Here is a 26,457-nt window from a genome sequence, read left to right as displayed (position 1 = left end):
CATTTTGCAGAGGTTAAAAATGAAAGAAGCGATCTGATTGGTTGCTATGGACAACTCAGCAACTTTTCCTCTGGACAGGTTTTGATAAGTCTCCCCTATAGTGACTCCGGTCGGCTCATTTTTGCCCAGTTTCCGGTTTTGTGACTGGATCTAAAATCGTGTCATACCACGGTTTTAGGTCTGTCAGAAAACCGGATACGAGGCAAGAATGAGCCAAATCGGAGTCACTATATGACTCCAGTCGGCTCATTGAAATGATGGAGATACAGGCCGGGTCCGGCTGGGATACGGGAGCGGCCGGTTTTCACTACCCCCAGATCCGGTTCCCATAGCTTCAAAATGTAGTGTGTGCCCAGCCTAAGGAGATAAGTCATGTCCGCCAACTCGAGTTAGGAAATCATACAAACTGGAATTAGAATATCCTATACATTGAAAACAATGGCTTTCACATTTGTGGAAAAATAATAATAATAATAATAATTAAAATCCTTGAGTAAAAGTGGTACCACTTTAGGAGATTCCAACTAAATTTTGGTTATAATGGAATCCGCTTAGGGTTTGTACTACTTTAATTTATCCTGCTGGAGATCGGCGCATGGAAAGCGAAAATAATTTGTCCTTCATGCATTTCCAAGGGAAAGAAACAATATGGGGGAGATTTATCAAAACATGTCCAGAGGAAACGTTGCTGAGTTGCCCATAGCAACCAATCAGATCGCTTCTTTCATTTTCAAAAAGGCCTCTGAGAAATGAAAGAAGCAATCTGATTGGTTGCTATGGGCAACTCAGCAACTTTTCCTCTGCACAGATTTTGATAAAATCTCCCCCCTCCCCCAATATGTGTTTTACCTGAAACAGTAATATCCAGAAAAGTACGCTTACTAATACGCGTCCCGCAATGGATACTAGAGAGAAAACGGCTGATGGGTAAGTGGCGATTACTTTGTCAGCATGCATATGGTTAACCTTTGGTTCCAGAACATACGGCTGCGTAATGGTGGAAGATGAAAGAGCGCCAAAAAGGTGCAGAGGTCCTAGTCCTGACCATGTAGAACGGAAACCATAACAACCAAACCAAAAGTGACTATCCTGCCAAAGGAGCATTACATCATCCAGCCGTCTACTAAATGTCATGACCCCGTATACATGTGTGCCTCCAGCTGTTGCAAAACTACAACTCCCAGTATGCCCGGACAGCCGTTGGCTGTCCGGGCATGCTGGGAGTTGTAGTTTTGCAACAGCTGGAGGCACTGATTGGGAAAGACGACCGTATACTGAGCATTACTCTCATCATTACAGTGTTCCCCATACTGCGGCTCTCCAGCTGTTGCAAAACGACAACTCCTATCATTCCAGAGAGCCACAGGTGGGGGAAGACTGTTCTAAAATGTAGCTTTTATTTTCACCAAGCATCAAGGAATAAAAACTAGACAAAGTTTTGGCCTTTATAAAACTTAAAGTTCTGAAACGTTGCCGAGTGTTACTTCTCCTATCTGGCATCTTGGAGATATTGGGGTCCTGTCCAGAGGAAAAGTTGCTGAGTTGCCCATAGCAACCAATCAGATCGCTTCTTTCATTTTTGACAATGAAATGAAAGCAGCGATCTGATTGGTTGCTATGGGCAACTCAGCAACTTTCTCTCTGGACAGGTTTTGAACAAACTCCTCCATATATAAGTTGCCTATTTTTCCACAATATAAAATTCATCATTTATACAATTTTTATAATTTTTTATATATTTTTTAAGTTCAGATGTGTTAAAAAATACTGCAACTTAATGTTTAAGTCTTCTAAACCATGATGCCAGGCTTTCATATAAGCGTTGGGGCTCCATTTGCAGAATCTGTTTAATGACGGAACATAAACATAGAAAAATAAATAAATACGGCAGGTCGATGTAAAACAATGGACACCTAATGGAAACCAGACAGACCCCATTTAAAGTTAAAGGAGTAGTCCAGTGATGAACCCAGTGGTGAACAACAAGTTTGAGATCGCGGGGGGTCCGACCGCTGGGGCCCTCTGCGATCTCCTGTACGGAGCCCCGACAGCCCGCGGGAAGGGGGCGTGTTGACCTCCGCACGAAGCGGCGGCCGACACGCCCCCTCAATACAACTCTATGGCAGAGCCGAAGCGCTGCCTTCGGCAATCTCCGGCTCTGCCATAGAGATGTATTGAGGGGGCGTGTCGACCGCCACTTCGTGCGGAGGTCGACACCCGCTATCTGGCCGGAGAGCCTGGCCCCCGTACAGAGAGATCGCAGGGGGCCCCAGCGGTCGGACCCCCGCGATCTCAAACTTATCCCCTATCCTTAGGATAGGGGATACGTTTTTCACCACTGGACTACCCCTTTAATGGGACCCATTGGCTTCTGTTGTACAACTGACTGTCCAGCTCCGTTGTTTGTGTCTGACAGAACACCCAAACGGAGCTCAGACGGAGGTGTGAAATACTTTTGTTAAGCTTAGTTCACGTGGTCGTAGTGCTCTAACCCTGAACGGGTTGTTATTGTTTTGTTTTTTCACCGAACGGGCTTTAAACGTGTCAAAGCACAATTGATATCGGCGGGTCCTGATGGATCCCTTTGCCTTACATGCAGTTTTTTTTCTCTACTCATTTACTGTCCTTCCGACGGACTGAGCGATGAAGCTCTCTTTATAGTGTGTGTGAACAAGGCCCTAAGACACGTTAAAGCAATAACATATAGGGTTATTGCTTTGTCATATAGCTGTGACTATACTCTTAAAAGCTATCCAGAATTGTTGTATACTATATTCTCCCAATTTTATTGCATCCTTTGCTTAAAGGATCAACAAAATGCAGTTGCGACAGTCCTCATTGTGGGAAAACCCTAAAGAATTAGCAGTATTACATGTTGCTGTGCAATGAGAATAATAAATCTAAAATATAGCCAGAGCAGGGACAACCTGATCATTTATGTAGTCAGGTAATGCCCCAACGATCAGCGTATAAGGGGACCTCATAGCCACCTACGTAAAATCTGCATTATTTATATTTATACGGTGTTAGTTCTGTGAATCTCCAACTTTCTAGCCTTTTTGTCCAATAGAAATATTTTTTCCAAAAAGGAGAACCATGCCCGTCCTTAGGTTGTGTGTGGTATTACAACCTGGCTCCATTCGCTTCAATAGAACAGAGCTGCAATACCAAAAACAACTTGAGGACAGGTGTGGTGCCGTTTTGTGAAGAGATTGGCTCTGTTTTTCTAATTATTCCTTTAAGGGAATCTGTCAGCAGTTTTGCTGACAGTTCTGCATACAGGACTGACAGATTGCCTTAAAATGAGTGGTGCCTGAACCCACCACTAGGGGGAGCTCACAGCAGTTTCTATAACTGGTGCATTTCTTGATGCAAAGAATAGAAGGAGTATAAGTAAGGGATGGTAAGGGGTTAATGACAATTCACACTTGAGTCAAATTTGCACCCTCCGTTACAACAGCCGTGTCCTGAAATTAGTAAACCCTAATGCACTTTTCATTAAAAACTAAAAACACACTACTTCTATACAGTAAGGCCTCATTCGAACACTCATACTTTATACAGATAATCTACAGTATGTTCACTGCTAATAGAGACCACATGATCACTGAGCTATCCAGGACCCATCCCTGCGCCAGTCTGTAAAAGTAAGGGGGAAGCTGGTGCATGGACCGCCACAGCCACAGCTGCAATATGACCAATCTGGAGCCTGAACTAGAGACTTGAAGCCGCAGTGTAAACATTTATAAATATGGTATTATTCTGGTATAGCTGCACAATACCCATGGCACAGATGAATAAAAAAAGAGAAAACAACTAGTTAAAACATAGCACGCTGGAAGCATTAAACAGTACAATGGACAGATGCTGGAACATGTAAACAGCTGAGATACTCAGAGCTTCGAAATCTAGCAGCGCAAACAAAACTAAGTTGCATATTATGTAGTGCAATGGTATTCAGCTCATGTACAACTGCCTCCGGTCAAAAAAAGCATCCCTCCCCATAATGAACATGGATAGTAAGCCTTCACATTGGCCTAGGCTGCCCGCAGGCTGGTTGATATACAGGTCTCGGTATGCTCAGACCTTCAACAGCCAGCATACACCAGCCTGCAATTCAACAGCAAAAGGGATTCCAACATTGAGGTTTTGATAGAATGTCCACCCCCTAGCTCAACTGTCTCAGAAACCACGCACTCATGCCACCATCTCACATCCGCACCTTGAGAAATTTTCAGGCACCCAAACCTGGAAATATAACCTGTGGTGGACTGTAGCTTAGTAAATGCATAAGTGCAAGTGGGTACTGTGCCTATTCTAATAGTATGGGGGTAGATGACATGACAAATAGCCCCACACACTAGGGTGGACATTCCCTTTCATGGGTTCAAGGCTGAAGAGTCCTTCATTGTACAGTTTGGAGGTAAATCCAGCCATTTAGTGGTTAAAAGTAAGAGAATTTCCAGAATCTTTAGCTGTAAATAACATGATATGTTGGACTGTAGACAATTCTATGCAAAGGTGTGTTCTGGATAGCTAACTTTAATGGCTCCCCAGTAGCAAGCCCGAACAAGACAGACTAAGCCTAAGAGGTAAGCGACTGCCCAGGAGACATATGTTGCGTGGAACCGTCTGGCGAAATCTTGTGTGCCAACCTGAGGAAAAGCAGAAAGAATATAGTTAGTTACTTTGATTGGTTTGTACTGTACATGTTTTTAAAGAGAAGCCATCAGCTGTATATACTGCTCAGAGCTGCAGACATAAGCAGAAAGCTGATAGAGAGATAAAACATATGATACTGGTGTCTTAACTGATGTCCGTGTGCAAAGTTATAAAATCAGATTTCTGTCCAAGCACAAGTGTCATAGAGGCTGCACTGAGCTGCAGAATGCACGCCTTCTCACTCCCCAAACCCTCCCTGCCCTGCATTATTGATGCACATTAGAAACTAAATCCTGTGCATCAATAAATAAGTACAGGGGGGGGGGGGGGCCTTGGAGTAGAAGGAGACTAAGGCACTTGAGCTTGGAAGGAAAACATGATTTTATAACTTTGCTAACAGTCATCAGCTAAAAGAGTCAAGTATAATTTGTTTCATCTGTTATCTGCCCATGTGTTCAGCTCTGAGCATGATGTAGACCTGACAGGTTTCCTTAAAAATATACTGAAACCTGATGAATTAGAGCTAGTATAATAGTACAGAGCTGCAATCTCAATTCTGCTAGTTGTTGTTGGAAACAGTCGACAAAGCTTAGGCTGAATTCACACTCTATTTCCAGTTTACATTTGACATATGCACTATGACCTCTATTGATTCATACAGCAAACATATCCATAAGCTTTTTAGTTGTCTTTTATGGTTTTATAAATAAATTTGTATGATATCATGATTATAGTAATATGCAGTTATGTAATCCGTCCCCATTGCTGTACTTTTAGGGTTTCTGTGTTTGATGAATTGACTAACAATTGAATTGAATTAGGATATTTGGAGTAGTGGCAGTTTTGGTCATTCCAGAGTTATACTATATTGGTTCCATTGTCACTTTCCAACAACTTTCCTACATAACATTTATTCAGACAGCAGTTTAGATACATAATAAACTTGACTTACAGTTAGGCCAACGCCTATAAAAATGCATATCATTCCCATTGTTATGTACGCGCAGCAGCGTCTGCGTGGTAGTGCACTCCCTACAGAAGATCTACAATTAAAAAATAAAATAAAAATACATAATATAGATAAATCTATTACGTTATTTTATATAATACTGCACATTCTGCTTGTCAAGCTTACACAATTTCTCTTACAGAAAAAGTAGGATACATCTTCTAAGCATATATGTATATTAGGTGTATTGTCAGAGTATTAAATGGGTACTGTCAGATACAAAAGCTTTTGATATGTTGTAAAGCATGTATAACTAATAGGTTTTGTATTTGCTTTCATTAGAAAATTTTCAGTATTTCATACCGAAATAGCCAATCAAACAACTGCCCCCCCTGCCTGCTTGGACACATACCAGTCCTGCTGTGTCCATGCGTCATCACCTATGTCATGGACACACTTCCTTGATTGACAGCTGTGATTGCAGGGCTCAGAGCTGGAGGAAAAATCAGCTTGTGTTCCGCTACTGTCAGTGAGGACAAGCTGGGAGTTGTAGTTTTGCCAACGCTAGGGGAGATTTGAGCAGACAGCATACTGAGGGAGGGGGCGGAGACCTGCACAGTGAGGCCACGCCCTCTCCCTTTGAGAGGAATTCAGACTAGAGCTAAATTAAAAGTATAATAAAAAAATAAATAAAGCCGCTAGACACATAATTAGATGTCCATGGTCAGGATTAGGTACTGAGTGATATATTAAAAAAAATTTGTTGGATCTGACAGGTACGCTTTAAGAGTTAATTCATTGTCTTTTTTTTTTTTTTTTTTTTTTTTTAAAGCACCAACATATTCTGCAGCGCTGTACAGGGGCTGTCAATATTCATGTCCCCAACAGAGCTCCCAATTTACTTATATCTTTTATCTTAGATATATAATAACACTTGGGATCTGACCCAGAGGAATATCTGCATGGGGATTATCAATATGAGACATGTCAAGGAGAAGGTAGAAGTCTTGTATCCCATGTGAGGAGTGGGGGGAAGGGGCAGATCATTTTTCTCAGATAAGATATATTACTAAGCTTCTTAAATGCACTATACTATTGACTTCTGCAAAAAGTTGGTTGAAAGGAGTGGCCATTTAAGACATGTGAAAGCGATCTTTTATAAAATGGCTCACCTCTTTAATTTACAATTTAGGCTATGTACACATCAGCATTAGGAACATCCGTTCTGTTAGATCTGTTACTGTCATCTAACTGACCTGACGTTCCGTTATTTGAAGTGATTTCTTGGAATGGTCTGCGGGTCCACAACTTTCAGGCATTTAGGCATTGGACACAGTTTATTGACCCACTGTCTGGTCTGGATGGTACCCACCCTGTATGCTTTCATTTCCTTCTATAGGTGTACACATTATTGAACCTGTAACAAAACCTATCACATAACCACAGAGACGAAAATGTTGCAAAAATAGTGTACAATCTTTATTGAAGTGCATAAATACATAAAAACACAATTAAAATGGAACAGAGACAGACAGAAAATGCCGGCGTCTCATGCAGTACATAAGGTGAGTATTCTAGTGCAGGGACTATCTAGAGTTATTCCACAAAGGTATATGGGTAAGAAGAGCAGCTATATATACATATTAGCACAATGCCCATAATAGGTACCTGAGGACTACCCGAATATGCTGCACATAATACAACAATAGGGGTCCCAAACATACAAATGCGATGTATGTATGTAAATGTATCTTTGGGACCCCTATTGTTGTATTATGTGCAGCATATTCGGGTAGTCCTCAGGTACCTATTATGGGCATTGTGCTAATATGTATATATATATAGCTGCTCTTCTTACCCATATACCTTTGTGGAATAACTCTAGATCGTCCCTGCACTAGAATACTCACCTTATGTACTGCATGAGACGCCTGCATTTTCTGTCTGTCTCTGTTCCATTTTAATTGTGTTTTTATGTATTTATGCACTTCAATAAAGATTGTACACTATTTTTGGAATGATCTGCATGTTTGTATTAAACTGCGTGCGCATGTTATCGCGGTCACCCCCCCTGCTCCATAAGCTAGGCCGAGAGTGGCCGCGATGTCTGAGAGTAAACTGCAAATGCATGCACAGTTTACTGCAGACTTGCAGATCTCTGTACAACATGCAGGACACAACGACACAGCAGGGAGCTCACTCTTGGGAGGATCGTAAAATACCCTGCGGATGCAGGTTTTTTTTTCTGAGCATGCTCAGTTGCAATAACGGATTGTAATGGTTGGATAAACTAACGGGCACAGATGGAGGTTACTTTTGTCACCATAGACTTCCACATTTGACGGAAAAAAAATTTGTGCATGCCCAGTATTTTTTATAGTCAAAATAATAGACATCACTAAACGGAAACTTAAAACACTGATGTTAAAGGGGTATTTCAGGCAAAACCTTTTTTTATATATATCAACTGGCTCCGGAAAGTTGAACACATTTGTAAATTACTTCTATTAAAAAATCTTAATCCTTCCAATAGTTATTAGCTTCTGAAGTTTTCTGTCTAACTGCTCAATGATGATGTCACGTCCCGGGAGCTGTGCATCATGGGAGAATATCCCCATAGGAACTGCACAGCTTCCGGGACGTGGGTCATCAGAGAGCAGTTAGACAGAAAACAACTCAACTTCAGAAGCTAATAATTATTGGAAGGATTAAGATTTTTTAATAGAAGTAATTTACAAATCTGTTTAACTTCCCGGAGCCAGTTGATATATAAAAAAAAAGTTTTGGCTTGGAATACCCCTTTAACCCAGCCTTAAAAGTCAGGTGCAACTTTACTTTTTTACTATGCTTAGGCTTGTTCACACAGCCATTGTGCACTGGTAAACGGAGCTCCATTGCACAGTCCATCAGAAGGACAGGAGTTCAGATGAGAAAAACATGCTGCATGTCCTATTTTTGTTTTTCTTTGCTGAACTTCTGTAAAATACCGATTCCCGACTGACCCCATTCAAGTTAATTGGATCTGTTAGGACCTGGAGGTGTCACTTGTGCTCCGACCCGTTCTGGGTCCCTTCGGGGAAAAAAAAAAAAAAGAACGGTCCAGAGCACAACTGCAGTGTCAACTTAGTCTTAAAGGTTTGAACCTCATCTTCATAAGAAGTTAAAGGGGTACTCTGCCCCTAGACATCTTATCCCCTATCCAAAAGGATCTCCCTGCTGCACCCAGCATTCGTTTAGAGCATCGGATGCAGCGGTGGAGGCTCGTAACGTCACGGCAATGCGCCAATCGTGACGTCATGGCCATGCCCCCTCAATGCAAGTCTATGGTAGGGGGTGTGACAGCTGTCACGCCTCCTTCCATAGACTTGCATTGAGGGGGTGTGGCAGTGACTTCACAACAGGGCGTGGCTGTGACATCACCAGCCTCCGCCCCGCATCGCCACTCATCTGGCACCGAGCGAACTTCGCCTCCTGCACCGGATGTCTGGGGTGCCATAGCCAAGATTGCAGGGGTCCCCAGCAGTGGGACCCCTGCGATCAGACATCTTATCCCCGATCCTTTGGATAAAGCACCAAAGCCCCTTTAACCAAAGCACCTAAAATGTATGAAAGCCACATGTATAAAAAGGTATAAATTCTGGTGCTGATTATAGATAAGTAACAGTTTAGGTTCATTCTTTTACTCTACAATTGTATTTTCTGCATCAGTTCAGATTATAAGAATTTTCTAAATTTCCATGCACATTTGTAAGAAGATTACAAAAAATAAAAAATAAATCATAATAAAAGGGTCATAAGACTATTTGCTAAGTTGAATGATGAAATTGTTCACATGACTGCTTTGTGACCACATGAATAGTAAAATGTATTCGGAAGAATCCATGTGTCTGTAATCTGCCTCTTAATACTTACATTTTCTTGCAGTGTGGGCATTTTGCCAAAGTGTTGAACCTCAGCTCCATCCACTGTAATAGAGAAGAGACACAACATTTATTTGCCTTTATCTCAACGTCACAAGGAGATCACAGGGACAAATAATTATTTACGTCCCACGGTCGAGTGAGCAAGAAAAAAAATGAGACATGACTGCTGGTGCCCCTCAGATAGGGGGCTTCATGAGAGGGAATTTCCCATGCTTTAGCGAAAGTGGGTCAATGACTGGTTGACAAAACACAGATGGGATAGGATTTATAAGTGCCAACATCTTCTATACAACCCAGTCCACTGCAACACTGAAAGGCCCTTCTCCATTTATGACCTTAGTTTTTGTAGAATTTTCATCTGAAAGCATCTTGGACGAAACCTTGTGATGCTAAGGAAGTCTCGAATCATACTCTAGACACACACTTTAAAGTGAACATGAAAGTAATCACCCCAAAGGGGGTTGTCTTGTTAAGAAAACCCATATTATATATATATATATATATATATATATATATATATATATATATATATATATATATATATATACACACACATATATACACACACACACATACAGTGGGGCAAAAAAGTATTTAGTCAGCCACCAATTGTGCAAGTTCTCCCACTTAAAAAGATGAGAGAGGCCTGTACTATTCATCATAGGTCTACCTCAACTATGAGAAACATAATGAGAAAACAAATCCATAAAATCACAAGAATTTATTTGCAAATTATGGTGGAAACTAAGTATTTGGTCACCTACAAACAAGCAAGATTTCTGGCTCTCACAGACCTGTAACAACTTCTTTAAGAGTCTCCTCTGTCCTTCACTTGTTACCTGTATTAATGGCACCTGTTTGAACTCCACTATGGCCAAGACCAAAGAGCTGTCGAAGGACACCAGAAACAAAATTGTAGACCTGCACCATGCTGGGAAGACTGAATCTGCAATAGGCAAGCAGCTTGGTGTGAAGAACTCAACTGTGGGAGCAATTATTAGAAAATGGAAGACATACAAGACCACTGATTCTCCCTCAATCTGGGGCTCCACGCAAGATCTCATCCCGTGGTGTCAAAAAGATCACAAGAACGGTGAGCAAAAATCTCAGAACCACATGGGGGGACCTAGTGAATGACCTGCAGAGAGCTGGTAACAAGGGCTACAATCAGTATCACACTATGCCGCTAGGGACTCAAATCATGCAGCGCCAGACGTGTCCCCCTGCTTAAGCCAGTACATGTCTGGACGTTTGCTAGAGAGCATTTGGATGATCCAGAAGAGGAATGGGAGAATGTCATATGGTCAGATGAAACCAAAGTAGAACTTTTTGGTAAAGACTCAACTCGACGTGTTTTCAGGAGAAAGAATGCTGAGTTGCATCCAAAGAACACCATACCTACTGTGAGGCATGGGGGTGGAAACATCATGCTTTGGGGCTGTTCTTCAGTAAAGGGACCAGGACGACTGATCCGTGTAAAAGGACAGAATGAATCGGGCCCTGTATTGTGAGATTTTGAGTGAAAACCTCCTTTCATCAGCAAGGGCATTGAAGATGAAACGTGGCTTTGTCTTTTAGCATGACAATGATCCCAAACGCACCTCCCGGGCAACAAGGGATTGGTTTCGTAAGAAGCATTTCAAGGTCCTGAAGTGGCCTAGCCAGTCTCCAGATCTCAACCCCATAGAAAACCTTTGGAAGGAGTTGAAAGTCCGTGTTGCCCAGCGGCAGCCCCAAAACATCACTGCTCTAGAGGAGATCTGCATGGAAGAAAGGGCAAAGATGCTATACCTATGATGAAAATTACAGGCCTCTCATCTTTTTAAGTGGGAGAACTTGCACAATTGGTGGCTGACTAAATACTTTTTTGTCCCACTGTATATAACACCACTCAGCTACATGACAGCAGCAGCCCCATAAACATTAAATGGCGTGGAAGTGATCGATGCATCATCTTTGTTGTGGCAGCCATATTGGTTATCTACTTTAATTTAGAGTCTCAAAACAAATCATTAAAAGGGGTTCTCCACTGGAAAAAAAATGTCTTAAATCAACTGATGACAGAAAGTTAAAAAGATTTGTAAATTACTTCTAGAAAAAAATCTTAATCCTTCTAGTACTTCTAAGCTTCTGTATGCTCCACAGGAAGTTCTTTACTTTTTACATTTCTTTTCTGCCTGACCACAGTGCTCTCTGCTGACATCATGACCAGAGTGCTCTCTGGTGACACCTCTGTCCATTTCAGGAACTGTCCAGAGCAGGAGAGGTTTGCTATGGGGATTTGCACTTACTCTGGACAGTTCCTAAAATGGACAGAGGTGTCAGCAGACAGCACTGTGGTCAGACAGAAAGGAGATTCAAAAAGAAAAGAACTTCCTGTGGAGCATACAGAAGCTTAGATGTACTAGAAGGATTACGATTTTTTAATAGAAGTAATTTACAAATCTGTTTAACTTTTTGGCACCAGTTGATTTAAAAAAAAAAAAAAGATTTCCAGCGGAGTACCCCTTTAAGCGACAGCCAATGGCTGCACTTCCTGTTTTCACTTTTTTTAAATGGCCGCCACAACAAAACTGCCAATGTATCTACAGAAAACCTACCTAATTAGACAAATTAGTCTATGTACAGTGTCCTACTGCATGTTCTTCATGGACATTGGGGGGCATTTACCAACACTCTATGGACTAATACTTGGTGGAACAGCACATGGGCGGGGAGATTTATCAAAACCTGTCTAGAGGAAAAGTTGCCCATAGCAACCAATCAGCTCGCTTCTTTCATTTTTAACAAGGCCTCTGCAAAATGAAAGAAGCAATCTGATTGGTTGCTATGGGCAACTGGACATCTTTTCCCCTGCACAGGTTTTGTTAAATCTCCCCCATTATGTGTACTACCGACACACGTTGTTGTGGACAAAAAAAAAAATCCAACTGATACTTTTTTTTTGTTCACATCTCAAAAAGTGGGCATTCCCACGAGTTCTAGTTTTGGACAGATATACTGGGCCTCATTTACTAATGCTTTTCCAAGTAGATTTTGTAGGGGTTTTTTTTGTCCCATGTGTCGTGCGCCAGAATTTCTGACAAAAAAAAATCCAAAAAACCTTACCAACTCTCCACTTTACTCAGAAAAAGGTGCGTGTCTTTAAAACATTTTTTTAAAGAAACCTACAAATTCGCTAATGTTCCCACATAAAATGTTATGGATTTGACCTCTGGAAAACTCGACAGTTTACATAATGTGTAAAAAGAACAATATGTAGGGAAAATCGTCAAATACAAGATACAATTGTAAATACCATCCAAAAAATACCTGTCGGAAACAAAATCTCACAAAGACAACTACACTTCGCTTAGTAAATGAGGCTCATTGTGCGGACAGAAATTGTAAGGTATTTTTTGGTGCACAATATACTAAAAGACAATTAGTGTTAAGATGAGTTGTGGATAAAGTTTTGTGCACAAGGGACAAATGTTTGAACAAAAAAGGGGCAAATTTTGGTACACAACATGACAGGAAAAAATTACCAAGAAGGATGCATCGACATAATAAATTTGTCTAAGATGACATCTTGTGTGTCTGTAACACTACTAGCTGCGAGTCCAACAGGGTTGGGAAATTCACCCCATTGTGTTGGTTGTTGAAGAAACTATGAAGTATTACACCTTACTGCATGTTATGTTGTTACTGTGTTATATTGTTTCCTATGCCTATGCATTTTGTTGGTGAATGTTTTGCTGGCTGTGAGGAACCCACTGCACTAAACTGTCTTTACATGTATAGGGGTGAATCTGGATGGTAGGAAAAAGTCTGTCTGGCACAATCTCCTCCCCTTAGAGGCAGGAAATCTAGTTGGTTATGGTTAGAGTTAAAAACACTTAGGCTGCATTCACATCACGATTTTTATAACTTAAAATTGTATGAAATCGTATATAAAGTCGGATCCATTGACCTCCATTAAAAAATCGGATCCATTACACACATCTGATTTGATCTGCCTCCGATTTCACTCGATTTTTGTTCGGGTCTGAAATCGGGGTTGACCACGATTTCAGACCTGAACAAAAATCGTGTGAAATCGGATGCGGATCAAATCGGATGTGTGTAATGGATCCCATTTTTTTAATGGAGGTCAATGGATCCGACTTTATATACGATTTCATACGATTTTAAGTTCTAAAAATCGTGTACTCAGGTCAGATGGAAAAATTGGAGAAATCGTGATGTGAATGCAGCCTTAGAAAAAATAAATAAATAAATAGACAAAAGAGACAGTGAGGAGAATGTCTACCTGTGCCCACTGCTGCACTACGACCCTTACAGCAAGGTGAACAGATTTTTAAATAAATAAAATCTGTCAACATTTTTAAATCAGCAATTTGTTGTGCATTTATGGAGTAATTGTATGAAACATACCATATTCAAATCACATTATGTCCATGAGATTAAAAAATAAAAAATAAAAATAAATAAAAATAAACACTTCAATTTTGGATAATATGAATTTTCAGATAATAAGATTTGCATATTTTGTATTTTTTTTCTTACTGAAGAATTGTGGTTCAACAATAACAATATGAATTGCCATGTTCTGAGCCCCTATCACTTTGTTATTTTTCACCTATGGAGCTGTGTGGAGGCCCCTGGGGACATTACCAATCAAAATCCACTACTGTGCAGCCCCCTCAACACTGATCCAGTCTATGGAACATGGGTACAACCTGCAGAAGTCCTCCAGCCATACTAACCGTGAACTGTGAGACCAACTGTGGCATCACAAGGTCCAGCCAGCCTGCAGGATCTGTCCCCTACACCAGTATTTCTCAAGCGCGGTCCTCAAGTTCCCCCCAACAGGTCATGTTTTCTGGATTTCCTTAGTCTTTCACAAGAGATATACAGTGGGGCAAAAAAGTATTTAGCCAGCCACCAATTGTGCAAGTTCTCCCACTTAAAAAGATGAGAGAGGCCTGTAATTTTCATCATAGGTATACCTCAACTATGAGAGGCATAATGAGAAAAAAATCCATAAAATCCCATTGTCTGATTTTTAAGGAATTTATTTGCAAATTATGGTGGAAAATAAGTATTTGGTCAATAACAAAAGTTCATCTCAATACTTTGTTATATACCCTTTGTTGGCAATGACAGAGGTCAAACATTTTCTGTAAGTCTTCACAAGGTTTTCACACACTGTTGCTGGTATTTTGGCCTATTCCTCCATGCAGATCTCCTCTAGAGCAGTGATGTTTTGGGGCTGTTGCTGGGTAACACGGACTTTCAACTCCCTCTAAAGGTTTTCAATGGGGTTGAGATCTGGAGACTGGCTAGACTACTCCAGGACCTTGAAATGCTTCTTACGAAGCCACTCCTTCATTGCCCGGGCGGAGTGTTTGGGATCATTGCAATGCTTAACCCCTTAAAGGGGTATTCCAGGCAAAAACTTTTTTATATATATCAACTGGCTCCAGAAAGTTAAACAGATTTGTAAATTACTTCTATTAAAAAATCTTAATCCTTACAATAGTTATTAGCTTCTGAAGTTTTCTGTCTAACTGCTCTATGATGATGTTACGTCCCGGGAGCTGTGCATGATGGGAAAATTTCCCCATAGGAACTGCACAGCTCCCGGGACGTGAATCATCATTGAGCAGTTAGACATAAAACAACAACTCAACTTCAGAAGCTAATAACTATTGGAAGAATGGAAGTAATTTACAAATCTGTTTAACTTTCCGGAGCCAGTTGATATATGTAAAAAACTTTTTGCCTGGAATACCCCTTTAAGGACTGAGCCCTTTTTCACCTTAAGGACTGAGCCCTTTTTTGCAATTCTGACCACAGTCACTTTAAGCATTAATAACTCTGGGATGCTTTTACCGATTGTTTGGATTCCGAGATTGTTTTTTCGTGACATATTCTACTTTAACACAGTGGTAAATTTTCATTGTTACTTGCATCCTTTCTAGGTGAAAAATCCCCAAATTTCATGAAAATTTTGAAAATTTGGCATTTCTCTAACTTTGAAACTCTCTGCTTGTAAAGAAAATGAATATTCCAAATAAATTATATACTGATACACAAATACAATATGTCTACTTTATGTTTGCATCATAAAGTTGACATGTTTTTACTTTTGGAAGACATCAGAGGGCTTCAAAGTTCAGCAGCAATTTTCCAATTTTCCACAAAATTTTCAAAGTCTGAATTTTTCAGGGACCAGTTCAGTTTCAAAGTGAATTTCAGGGGTCTTCATATTAGAAATACCCCACAAATTACCCCATTATAAAAACTGCACCCCTCCAAGTATTCAAAATCACATTCAGAAAGTGTGTTAAGGTAAAGGAGAAAATTCAAAATCTATTTTTTTACACTTTTATGTTCTTGTAGACCCAGTTTTTAAAATTTTACAAGGGGTAAATGGGGAAAAAGCCCCCCAAAATCTGTAACCCAATTTCTCTTGAGTAAGGAAATACCTCATACGTGTATGTCAAGTGTTCGGCGGGCGCAGTAGAGGGCTCAGAAGGGAAGGAGCAACAATGGCATTTTGGAGAGTGAATTTTGCTGAAATGGTTTTTGGGGAGCATGTCACATTTAGGAAGCCCCCATGGTGCCAGAACAGCAAAAAAAAAACACATGGCATACTATTTTGGAAATTACACCCCTCAAGGAACATAACAAGGGGTACAGCGAGCCTTAACACCCCCCACAGGTGCTTGACAAATATCCACTAAAGTTGGACGTGAAAATGAAAAATTAGATTTGTTTCACTGAAATGCTAGTTTTACCCCAAATTTTTCATTTTCACAAGGGGTTGTAGGAGAAAAAGCCTCCCAAAATTTGTAACCTCATATGTGGATGTAAAGTGTTCTGCAGGCGAACTACAATGCTCAGAAGAAGAGGAGCACCATTATGGCGAGATAATTTGTTTGGAATGGAAGTCAGGGGCCATGTGAGTTTACAAAGCCCCCCGTGGTGTCAGAACAGTGGACCCCCACCACACGTGACCCTATTTTGGAAACTACACCCCTCACAGAATTTAATAAGGGGTGCAGTGAACATTTATACCCCACTGGCATTTGACAGATCTTTGGAACAGTGGGCTGTGCAAATGAAAACATTTTTCATTTTCACGGACCACTGTTCCAAAAATCTGTCAGACACCTGTGAGGTGTGAATGCTCCTTATACCCCTTATTACAATACGTGAGGGGTGTAGTTTCCAAAATGGGGTCACATCTGGGTACTTATTGTTTTGCGTTTATGTCAGAACTGCTGTAAAATCAGCCACCCCTGTGCAAATCACCGATTTAGACCTCAAATGTACATGGCATGCTCTCACTTCTGAGCCATGTTGTGCGCCCGCAGAGCACTTAACGCCCACATATGAGGTATTTCCCTACTCAGGAGAAATTGCATCACAAATTTTGGGGGTCTTTTTTTCCTTTTACCGCTTGTGAAAATTAAAAGTATGGGGCAACACCAGCATGTTAGTGTAAAAAAAAAAATTTTTTTACACTAACTTGCTGGTGTAGACCCCAACTTTACCTTTTCAAAAGGGGTAAAAGGAGAAAAAGCCCCCAAAAATTTGTAACACAATTTCTCCCGAGTACGGAGATACCCCATATGTGGCCCTAAACTCTTTCCTTGACATACGACAGGGCTCTGAAGTGAGAGAGTGCCATGCGCATTTGAGGACTAAATAGGGTATTTGAATCAGCCACAAAAATACCCCACGGTAGTGATTCCCAAACAGGGTGTTTCCAGCTGTTGCAAAACTCCCAGCATGCCTTGACAGTCAGTGGCTGTCGGCAATACTGTGAGTTGTTGTTTTTTGTTTTTCAACAGCTGGAGGCTTCGTTTTGGAAACAGTGCCGTACAATACGTATTATTATTTTTATTGGGGGGGGGGGACTAGGGGTATGTGTATATGTAGTGTTTTACCCTTTATTATGTGTTCGTGTAGGGTTTTTAGCATACATTCACACGGGCGCAGGTTAATTTGCCGCATCTCAAACTTGCAGCAGAACTCGCTGTAAACCCGCCCGTATGAATGTACCCTGTACATTCACATGGGGGGGGGGGGGGGGGGGGGCAAACCTCCAGCTGTTGCAAAACTACAACTCCCAGCATGCACTGACATACCATACATGCTGGGATTTGTAGTTATGCAACAGATGGAGGCACATTGTGTTTTGCAACCAGTATGCCTCCAGCTGTTGCAAAACTAGAACTCCCAGCATGTACAGTCTCTCAGTGCATGCTTGGAGTTGTATTTTTGCAACAGCTGGAGGCACACTGGTTGCAAAACACTGAGTTAGCTAACCAAATCAGTTTCACAACCAATGTGTGTCCAGCTGTTGCAAAACTGCAACAATCAGCATGCATTGACAGCCGAAGGGCATGCTGGGAGTTGTAGTTTTGCAACAGTTGGAGGCACATTGCTACAACTCCCAGAATGCCCTTTGGTAGTCTCTGCATGCTGGGAGTTGTAGTTTTGCAACAGCTGGCTGCACACTTTTTCATAGAAAAAAAGTGCATCCAGCTGTTGCAAAACTACAACCCCCAGCATTCACAGACTACCAAAGGGCACGCTGGTAGTTGTATTTGGGACTCCAGCTGTTGCAAAACTACAACTCCCAGCATGCCCTTTGCCAGTGCATGCTGCGATTTGTTGCTAAGCAACAGCAGGAAGTGACCAGACCTCACCTCCTGCTGTATCCTTCTGCTGGGACCGCCACCGTTGCTGCCACCGATCCTGCTGCTCCTGTCGCCGCCACCGATCCCAAGGGGACCCCCGCCGATGCCGATCACCACCGCCCAACAGGGTCGTGATTGATCGGTCGTTCCGACCGATCAATCACTTGATCATGAGGCGGCACTTGTGCCACCTCACTCCTGCTGGGTAAGGGTGAATGGGGCTGTCTCGGACAGCCCCATTCACCCTTTTTTCCGGGTCACCAGAGACCCAATTGACCCGGAAAAGCCGCAAATCGTTGGTCTGAATTGACCGACGATTTGCGCCCCCCCCCCCCAGGGGTTTGCACAGGGTGCCTGCTGATAGATATCAGCAGTCACCATGGTACGGTCCCCGCCCAGTGAGCGTCGGGGACCGAATGCCCACGGGCGTATCCATACGCCCTCAGTCCTTAAGGAATTTAAAATGGGGGCGTATGCATACGCCCGCCGTCCTTAAGGGGTTAAAGACCCAGCCACGTTTAATCTGCAATGCCCTTGCTGATGGAAGGAGGTTTTCACTCAAAATCCCACTATACATGGCCCCATTCACTCTTTCCTTTACATGGATCAGTCATCCTGGTCCCTAAGCAGAAAAAATATCCCCAAAGCATGATGTTTCCACCCCCATGCTTCACAGTACGTATGGTTTTCTTTGGATGCAACTCAGCATTCTTTCTCCTCCAAACACGAAGAGTTGAGATTTTACCAAAAAGTTCTACTTTAGTTTTATCTGACCATATTACATTCTCCCAATCCTCTTCTGGATCCAATTGCTCTCTAGCAAACTTCAGACGGGCACGGACATGTACTGGCTTAAGCAGGGGGACACGTCTGGCACTGCATGATTTGAGTCCCTGGCGGTATAGTATTATTTTGGTCCCAGCTCTCTGTAGGTAATTCACTAGTTCCCCCCAGTGTGGTTCTGGGATTTTTGCTCACCCTTCTTGTGATAATTTTAACACCACTGGGTGAGATATTGCGTGGAGCCCCAGATCGAGGGAGAATATCAGTGGTCTTGTATGTCTTCCATTTTCTAATAATTGCTCCCACAGTGGATTTCTTCACACCAAGCTGCTTGCCTATTGCAGATTCAGTCTTCCCAGCATGGTGCAGGTCTACAATTTTGTTTCTGGTGTCCTTTCGACAGCTCTTTGGTCTTGGTCATAGTGGAGTTTGGAGTGTCACTGTTTGAGGTTGTGCACAGGTGTCTTTTATACTGATAACAAGTTCAAACATGTGCCATTAATACAGGTAAGGAGTGGAGGACAGAGGAGACTGTTAACCCCTTAAGGATGCAGGGTTTTTCGGTTTTTGCACTTTCGGTTTTTCCTCCTCCCCTTTTAAAAATCATAACCCTTTCAATTTTGCACCTAAAAATCCATATGTTTGCTTATTTTTTGTGCCACCAATTCTATTTTGCAGTGACATCAGTCATTTTACCCAAAAATATACAGCGAAACGGGAAAAAAATCATTGTGCGACGAAATTTAAGAAAAAACGCCATTTTGTAACTTTTGGGGGCTTCCGTTTCTATGCAGTACATTTTTCAATAAAAATGACACCTGATCTTTATTCTGTAGGTCCATACGATTAAAATGATACCCTACTTATATAGGTTTGATTTTGTCGTATTTCTGGAAAAAATCATAACTACATGCACGGAAATTTATACGTTTAAAAGTGTCATTTTCTGACCCCTATAACTTTTTTATTTTTCAGTGTATGGCACGGTGTGAGGGCTCATTTTTTGCGCCGTGATCTGACGTTTTTTAGCAGTACCATTTTTGTATTGATCAGACTTTTTGATCGCTTTTTATTCATTTTTTCATGATATAAAAAGCGACCAAAAATATGTTATTTTGGACTTTGGAACTTTTTTGCACGTACGCCATTGACCATGCGGTTTAATTAATGATATATTTTTATAGTTCGGACATTTACGCACACGGCGATACCACATATGTTTATATTTATTTTTATTTACATGATTTTTTTTTAATGGGAAAAGGGGGGTGATTTGAACTTTTATTAAGGAAAGGGTTAAATCACATTTATTAACTTTTTTTTCACACTTTTTTTGCAGTGTTATAGCTCCCATAGGGGGTTATAACATTGCATACACTGATTGCCAGCACTGTTCACTGCAAAGCCATAGCTTTGCAGTGATCAGTGTTATCGGCGGTCGATTGCTCAAGCCTGAATCTCAGTGCATCTCAAGTCTGCATCTCAATCAATTGCCTAAGGGACACGCCTGAGGAAGGTAAGAGGACCTCCGCTCGTGTCCAAACTGATCGGGACATTGCATTTTCACTGCGGTGGTCCCGATCAGCCCCACTGAGCAGCCGGGCAGCTTTCACTTTAATTTTAGACGCGGCGTTCAACTTTGAGGGTTAATAGCGCGCGGCACCGCGAACGCTGCTGCACGCTATTAGTCCCGGCTTCAGATACATGCCGAGACCGAACCGATATGATGGGGTGGTCGCCGGGGGACCCTGCGTTATATCGCAGGAGGCGGCCAAGGACGTAAATATCCTTGGTCGTTAAGGGGTTAAAGAAGTTACAGGTCTGTGAGAGTCAGAAATCTTGCTTGTTTGTAGGTGACCAAATACTTATTTTCCACCATCATTTGCTAATAAATTCTTAAAAAATCAGACAATGTGATTTTATGGATTTTTTTCTCATTATGTCTCTCATAGTTGAGGTATACATATGATGAAAATTACATGCCTCTCATCTTTTTAGGTGGGAGAACTTGCACAATTGGTGGCTGACTAAATACTTTTTTGCTCCACTGTTATTATAGTCAGTGAATCGGGCATCACCACAGTCATATTCACCCGTGGAAGACTAAGGAAATCCTGAAAACATGACCTGTTGGGGGTACTTGAGGACCACACTTGACAAACACTGCCCTACACTGCGTTTCCTCAGAGCTGAGCACTTTATATAACTCTACAGCGCCAACTGATTTACTAATATATGACCAATTGTACATTTAGGGTGGAAATCCTTTAAAAGGGGTAGTCTTCCTTTGAGACATCTTATCCCCTATCCAAAGGACCCTCAGTGATCTCCGTGCAGCACCCTGCATTCTAAACCGTATGTTGAGAGAGCTGGGTTCCCACGGTGGGGGTTGTGATGTCACGCCACGCCCCCTCCATTCATGTTTATGGAGGTGGCGTGTAGTGTTGAGCGGCATAGGCCATATTCGAATTCGCGAATATTCGCGAATATATGGACGAATATTCGTCATATATTCGCGAATATTCGCATATTCGTAATATTCTCGTTTTATTTTCGCGTATTCAAAAATTCGCGTATGCGAAAATTACCGTGCCGGAAATTCGCATATGCAAATTTTCGCATATGCGAAAATTCGCACACCAGTCTCACACAGTAGTATTAGAGCTTTCTTTACACCACTAAAGCTGGAAGCAGAGAGGGGTGATCACTGTGACGTGTACTGTGAAAAAAATAAAAAATAAAAAACCCGAATATTCGTAATTACGAATATATAGCGCTATATTCGCGAATATTCGCGAATTCGCGAATATGCGATATTCGCGAATAAAATTCGCATTGCGAATATTCGCGAGCAACACTAGTGGCGTGGTGTGACATCTTAAGGGGGCGTGATGTGACGCGGGAACCCAGCGTTGTAAACATACTGTTTAGAATGCCAGGTGCTGCACAGAGATTGGAGGGTCCAGGGGCAGGACCCCCGCGATCAGGCATCGTATCCCCTATCCTTTGGATAGGTGATAAGATGTCTAGGGGTGGAGAACTCCTTTAAGTAACCTAACTTACTAAAATACAGGTGCAGCCTTAGAACCCTCTATCATACTTTGTGGGTACATTTTCTACCTTGGTGACTTACCAGAAAGGTATTTCCACAGTGACCACACACCACTCTGGTCCCCTCTGGCTGCACTGGTAGAGCGGGCTGGGCAGGCTCCTCTTCAGGGATCAACATCACTGGACCCAGATTAATAATACGTCTGCTATAGAGAGAAATCCACATTACTCCCAGCGAATGATAAGACATGTCACCTCCTTAGGTTATGTGAACTTAGTCATACCTTTCTTTATCAATATACTTTGAAAGGCTGAAGTTTTACGTACCAGTTAGGTCGGGGGCATCCTATTCGCCGTGAGGTATCCTTGCAGATGAGGAGACAATTACAGGGACACCTGACATATTTCTTCCCTGAGGGAGGGGTTTTGATTGGCTTTAAATAAAACACAAGAGAACATAACACCGTGACAGTATATGTAAAGTAGTAAGTAATGTCACATTATACAGCAGACTGTCAGTAACAAATACAGACTAAGCGGATCTATACTAGAATAAAAGTCATTGGATACAATGAAACTCTGAATATATTGAGGTTAATGTCAATTTAAACATAACACCTAATATGGTAATATATATATATATATATATATATATATATATATATATATATATATATAGCAACAGGAGAATACAGCAGCACACTGCCAGCACAAAGATACAGATAAAATATGAGTATATAGATGAAACATGAGTATATAGATAAAATAGGAAAAGCTATACAGCTCTAGTGCAACAATTGAAGATATTAAATTATGAAATTATGAAACAGTGAGGTACTTAGCTTGCAAATTTGGCGGCCAAATAGCTTGGACCGTCCCACCACGGTAAGGTGACCTCATTTTGGGATGGACCCTACACTATGAATATGCCTCTGTGCGAACAGTACAGCAGGCATTGCAAGATCTGAAACATCCAAGGCACCTTATATACTCCTGATAGAGGTGGGTGGGGTGCAAGAGCCAACATGGAGGTAGCCCCTCCCCCGTATGTGTAATACAACCAAAGAATAAGTTGGCCAGCACATAGTGTAGGGTCCGTCCCAAAATGAGGTCACCTTACCGTGGTGGGACGGTCCAAGCTATTTGGCTGCCATATTTGCAAGCTAAGTACCTCATTGTTTCATAATTTCATATTTTCATTTGTTGCACTACAGCTGTATAGCTTTTCATATTTTATCTATATACTCATGTTTCATCTATATACTCATGTTTTATCTGTATCTTTGTGCTGGCAGTGTGCTGCTGTATTCTCCTGTTGCTGTATGTTTAGCCCAGCAGCCTGCACCTGTAAGCCAGGTCCAAATTATAGTTTGGAATCAATAGTGCTGGCCAACTTATTCTTTGGTTATATATATCTATATCTCCTAACATCACAAAATCATTATACATCCAAGCACAATTCCATCTTCCGGCAGGAGGCATAGCAGATATTTCTAAGTTAGTAAACTGCAGCTTATCATGATACAACAACTCCTAGCAGCTCTAACAGACACTGATTTTCCTTACAACTTCTCTATCCTCCAAAACCACACAATCCCTGGAAAACACTGAGAACATTTCCTTGCTGCTACTACTACCACGAGGTACCGTGCTGCTGCTGCTGCTCTTGCTACCTGTACTGCGCCTGAGCAAATAGGTGGTGCCCAAAGAGATGCTACTGCCACTTGGAGGTTATTGTTATGTTTTGGGGTCATTTGGTCTCCAAGTAGTCATGTGGCAAAGAAACGGCCAGTCAACTTTCACTCTCTTGATATAAGAACAAAAAGAAAGACTGGAGGGGCGCCTCGTGTATTATCGTTTAGGCTACTGGATGAAATAAGACATGAGGCGTATACAACCCTTAGGTAGTGGCTGCTCACCTTGGAGCAAGTAAGGACTTGCGTATCAACCCACGTGTGGGGTTACAGTAATGCTAAAACTGCTGCTGAGCCTGAGGTCACAGGAGAAGGAGAACTGATGAAGTGTACAATAATGTACAACTTTCACTCTCAACACTTAATGCGAATTTATGTTTAAAAAAAAAAAATAAATAAATAAAAAGGTAGAAACACTATATGTCTGGTGAAACTCAGAAAATACAGGCAACTTGGCTCTGGAGAACTCCATGCACAAGATGCTTAAAAGGGAAGAAATCATCAGATTTTACCGCATAGAACGCTTGGCAAAGCATTATTTGGGGTAAAATCTTTATCCTTACCATTCTTGGGGGACGCTCCTGCCCCCAGGGATGGTGAGGATATGAACTTATAAACTAGTCACCGCCGATCCCAGTAAGTAGTCCCCTGGGCAGGGAGCTCCTCTCACCTAGTCCCGTTCTTCGTCCGGCAGCGCCCCAAGGCTTGATTGATGGGCAACATCATTGCTCTGCTCATTGGACAGACGGAGCAGAGCGATGACGCGGCCAGTCAATCAAGCCGAGGGGGCGTCACTGCCAGCCGAAGAACGGGAGTAGGTGAGAGGAGCTCCCTTCCCAGGGGACTACTTACCGGGATCGGCGGTGACTAGTTTACAAGTTCATATCCTCACCATCCCTGCAGGCAGGAGCGTCCCCCAGGGATGGTGAGGATAAAGATGTTACCCTATATAACGCATTGCCAAGCATTATATAGGGTAAAATCTGATTATTGGTTCCCTTTAAGACAGTGCTGGAAAATACTGGTGGCCACACAAAGTATTGGCACTTTGGGCCCAATTTGGACATTTCCACTTGTACTCCCTTTTGTTGCCAAGATTTAGACATTAATGGCTGTGTTTTGAGTTATTTTGAGGGGACACAACATTAAACACTTATACAGGCTGCACACTCACTATTTTACATTGTAGCAGATTGTTATTTCTTCACTGTTGTCACATAAAAAAATAGAATAAAATATTTACAAACATTTGAAAGGGGGTGGGGGACGAACGCGAGATACTGTATGTAGCAATATGCTGTTTTCATTGCGGCTGGGCTTTTTATTAAAGAAACAGTTCTTAAAAATATTCCTATAATATATACTGTGGAAAATCGAAATGTAGTGCATGAATCTCATTCACTACGATGTAATGTATGGTTAATACTTTGTTACATAGTAAGTAAATAAAATACTGCAGTAAAACCATGGCAAAATTCAACGTGGAAACCCAGCCTTACATTTACTACAAGAGAAAACCTCCCAGGCCTCCCCCTATATGACCCCATATAGACTTTGTCTTACCGTAGCCTCATTGCAGACTGTGCACTTCACAACATGCTGATGAAGCTTCCCGTCCAGATTAATAAGGGACTGGCACACACGGCAGTTTATTACAGGAACGCCACTGGCATCTGGGCTGACGATCGCTGTATATGGAGGTGGTAATTCAGCTGAAGAGAAACAGGAGCATCAACATTTGGTGAAAACACAATCAGGAATCAACAAACAGTGACAATATATTATAATACAGACACAAGCCCCGAATCCCAATTAGTACATGTACAAATACATGTAATACCATAAATTACCATATTTTTCGCCGTATAAGATGCACTTTTTCTTCCCCAAAACTGGGGGGAAAAATTCGGTACGTCTTATACGGCGAATACACCCCTATCGCGGCGGTGCCTGCGGCCATCAACGGCCGCGACCCGCGACTAATACAGGATATCACCGATCGCGGTGATGCCATGTATTAACCCTTCAGACGCGGTGATCAAAGCTGACCACCGCGTCTGAAGCGAAAGTGACACTAACCCGGCTGTTCAGTCGGGCTGTTCGGGACCGCCGCGAATTCACCGCGGCGGTCCCGAACAGCCCGACTGAATAGCCGAGTTAGTGCTTACAGGACACCGGGAGGGACCTTACCTGCCTCCTCGGTGTCTTCTCCATTCAGGGATCCCCTGTATAGCCGGCACTCTCCGTCCTCGTCGTCGCGTACGTGCGTTGGCATGCGTAACGACGTGATGGCGGCGACGGAGAGCGAGGATACCCGGCCGGCAGCAGAGACGTTCCGGAGCGACGGGGACACGGCGACAGCGATGGAGCGACATCCAGGGCAGCAGTGACGGGTCCGGAGCAGCGGGGACACGTGAGTATTACCTCCTATGCAGTGGTCTTCAATCTGCGGACCTCCAGATGTTGCAAAACTACAACTCCCAGCATGCTGAAGACCACTATTGGGTTCAAAATCTTAATTTTTTTAGATTTTGCACCTATAAATTGGGTGCGTCTTATACGCCGGTGCGTCCTATAGGACGAAAAATACGGTATACACCCGATCTGGTCTGTACTGGACCGCCTACTTAGACCTGGAAACAGTCAGCATGCACAAAAAGCAGAAGATTCTGTATGTGTTACCAAACAGCACTGTGTAC

General features: G+C 42.1%; 1 protein-coding gene across 1 annotated transcript in view; it reads right to left on the bottom strand.

Moving 5' to 3' along the window:
• Window positions 1-2,240: 2,240 nt before the first annotated feature.
• The window catches only part of PIP4P2 (phosphatidylinositol-4,5-bisphosphate 4-phosphatase 2), a 55,188-nt gene continuing 30,971 nt past the window's right edge, over window positions 2,241-26,457 (bottom strand). Inside the window, exons 2-7 of the mRNA XM_056522349.1 lie at window positions 25,322-25,470; window positions 22,392-22,498; window positions 22,147-22,270; window positions 9,524-9,576; window positions 5,615-5,705; window positions 2,241-4,655 (exon numbers count right to left, since the gene is read on the bottom strand). Of these exons, the coding sequence (XP_056378324.1) occupies window positions 4,512-4,655; window positions 5,615-5,705; window positions 9,524-9,576; window positions 22,147-22,270; window positions 22,392-22,498; window positions 25,322-25,470 (668 nt within the window). The 3' untranslated portion in view covers window positions 2,241-4,511. The remainder of the gene's footprint in view (window positions 4,656-5,614; window positions 5,706-9,523; window positions 9,577-22,146; window positions 22,271-22,391; window positions 22,499-25,321; window positions 25,471-26,457) is intronic.

The sequence above is a fragment of the Hyla sarda genome, chromosome 5, assembly GCF_029499605.1.
Source record: "Hyla sarda isolate aHylSar1 chromosome 5, aHylSar1.hap1, whole genome shotgun sequence".
Classification (NCBI taxonomy): Eukaryota; Metazoa; Chordata; class Amphibia; order Anura; family Hylidae; genus Hyla; species Hyla sarda.
This window is presented reverse-complemented; position numbering and strand designations above follow the sequence as displayed.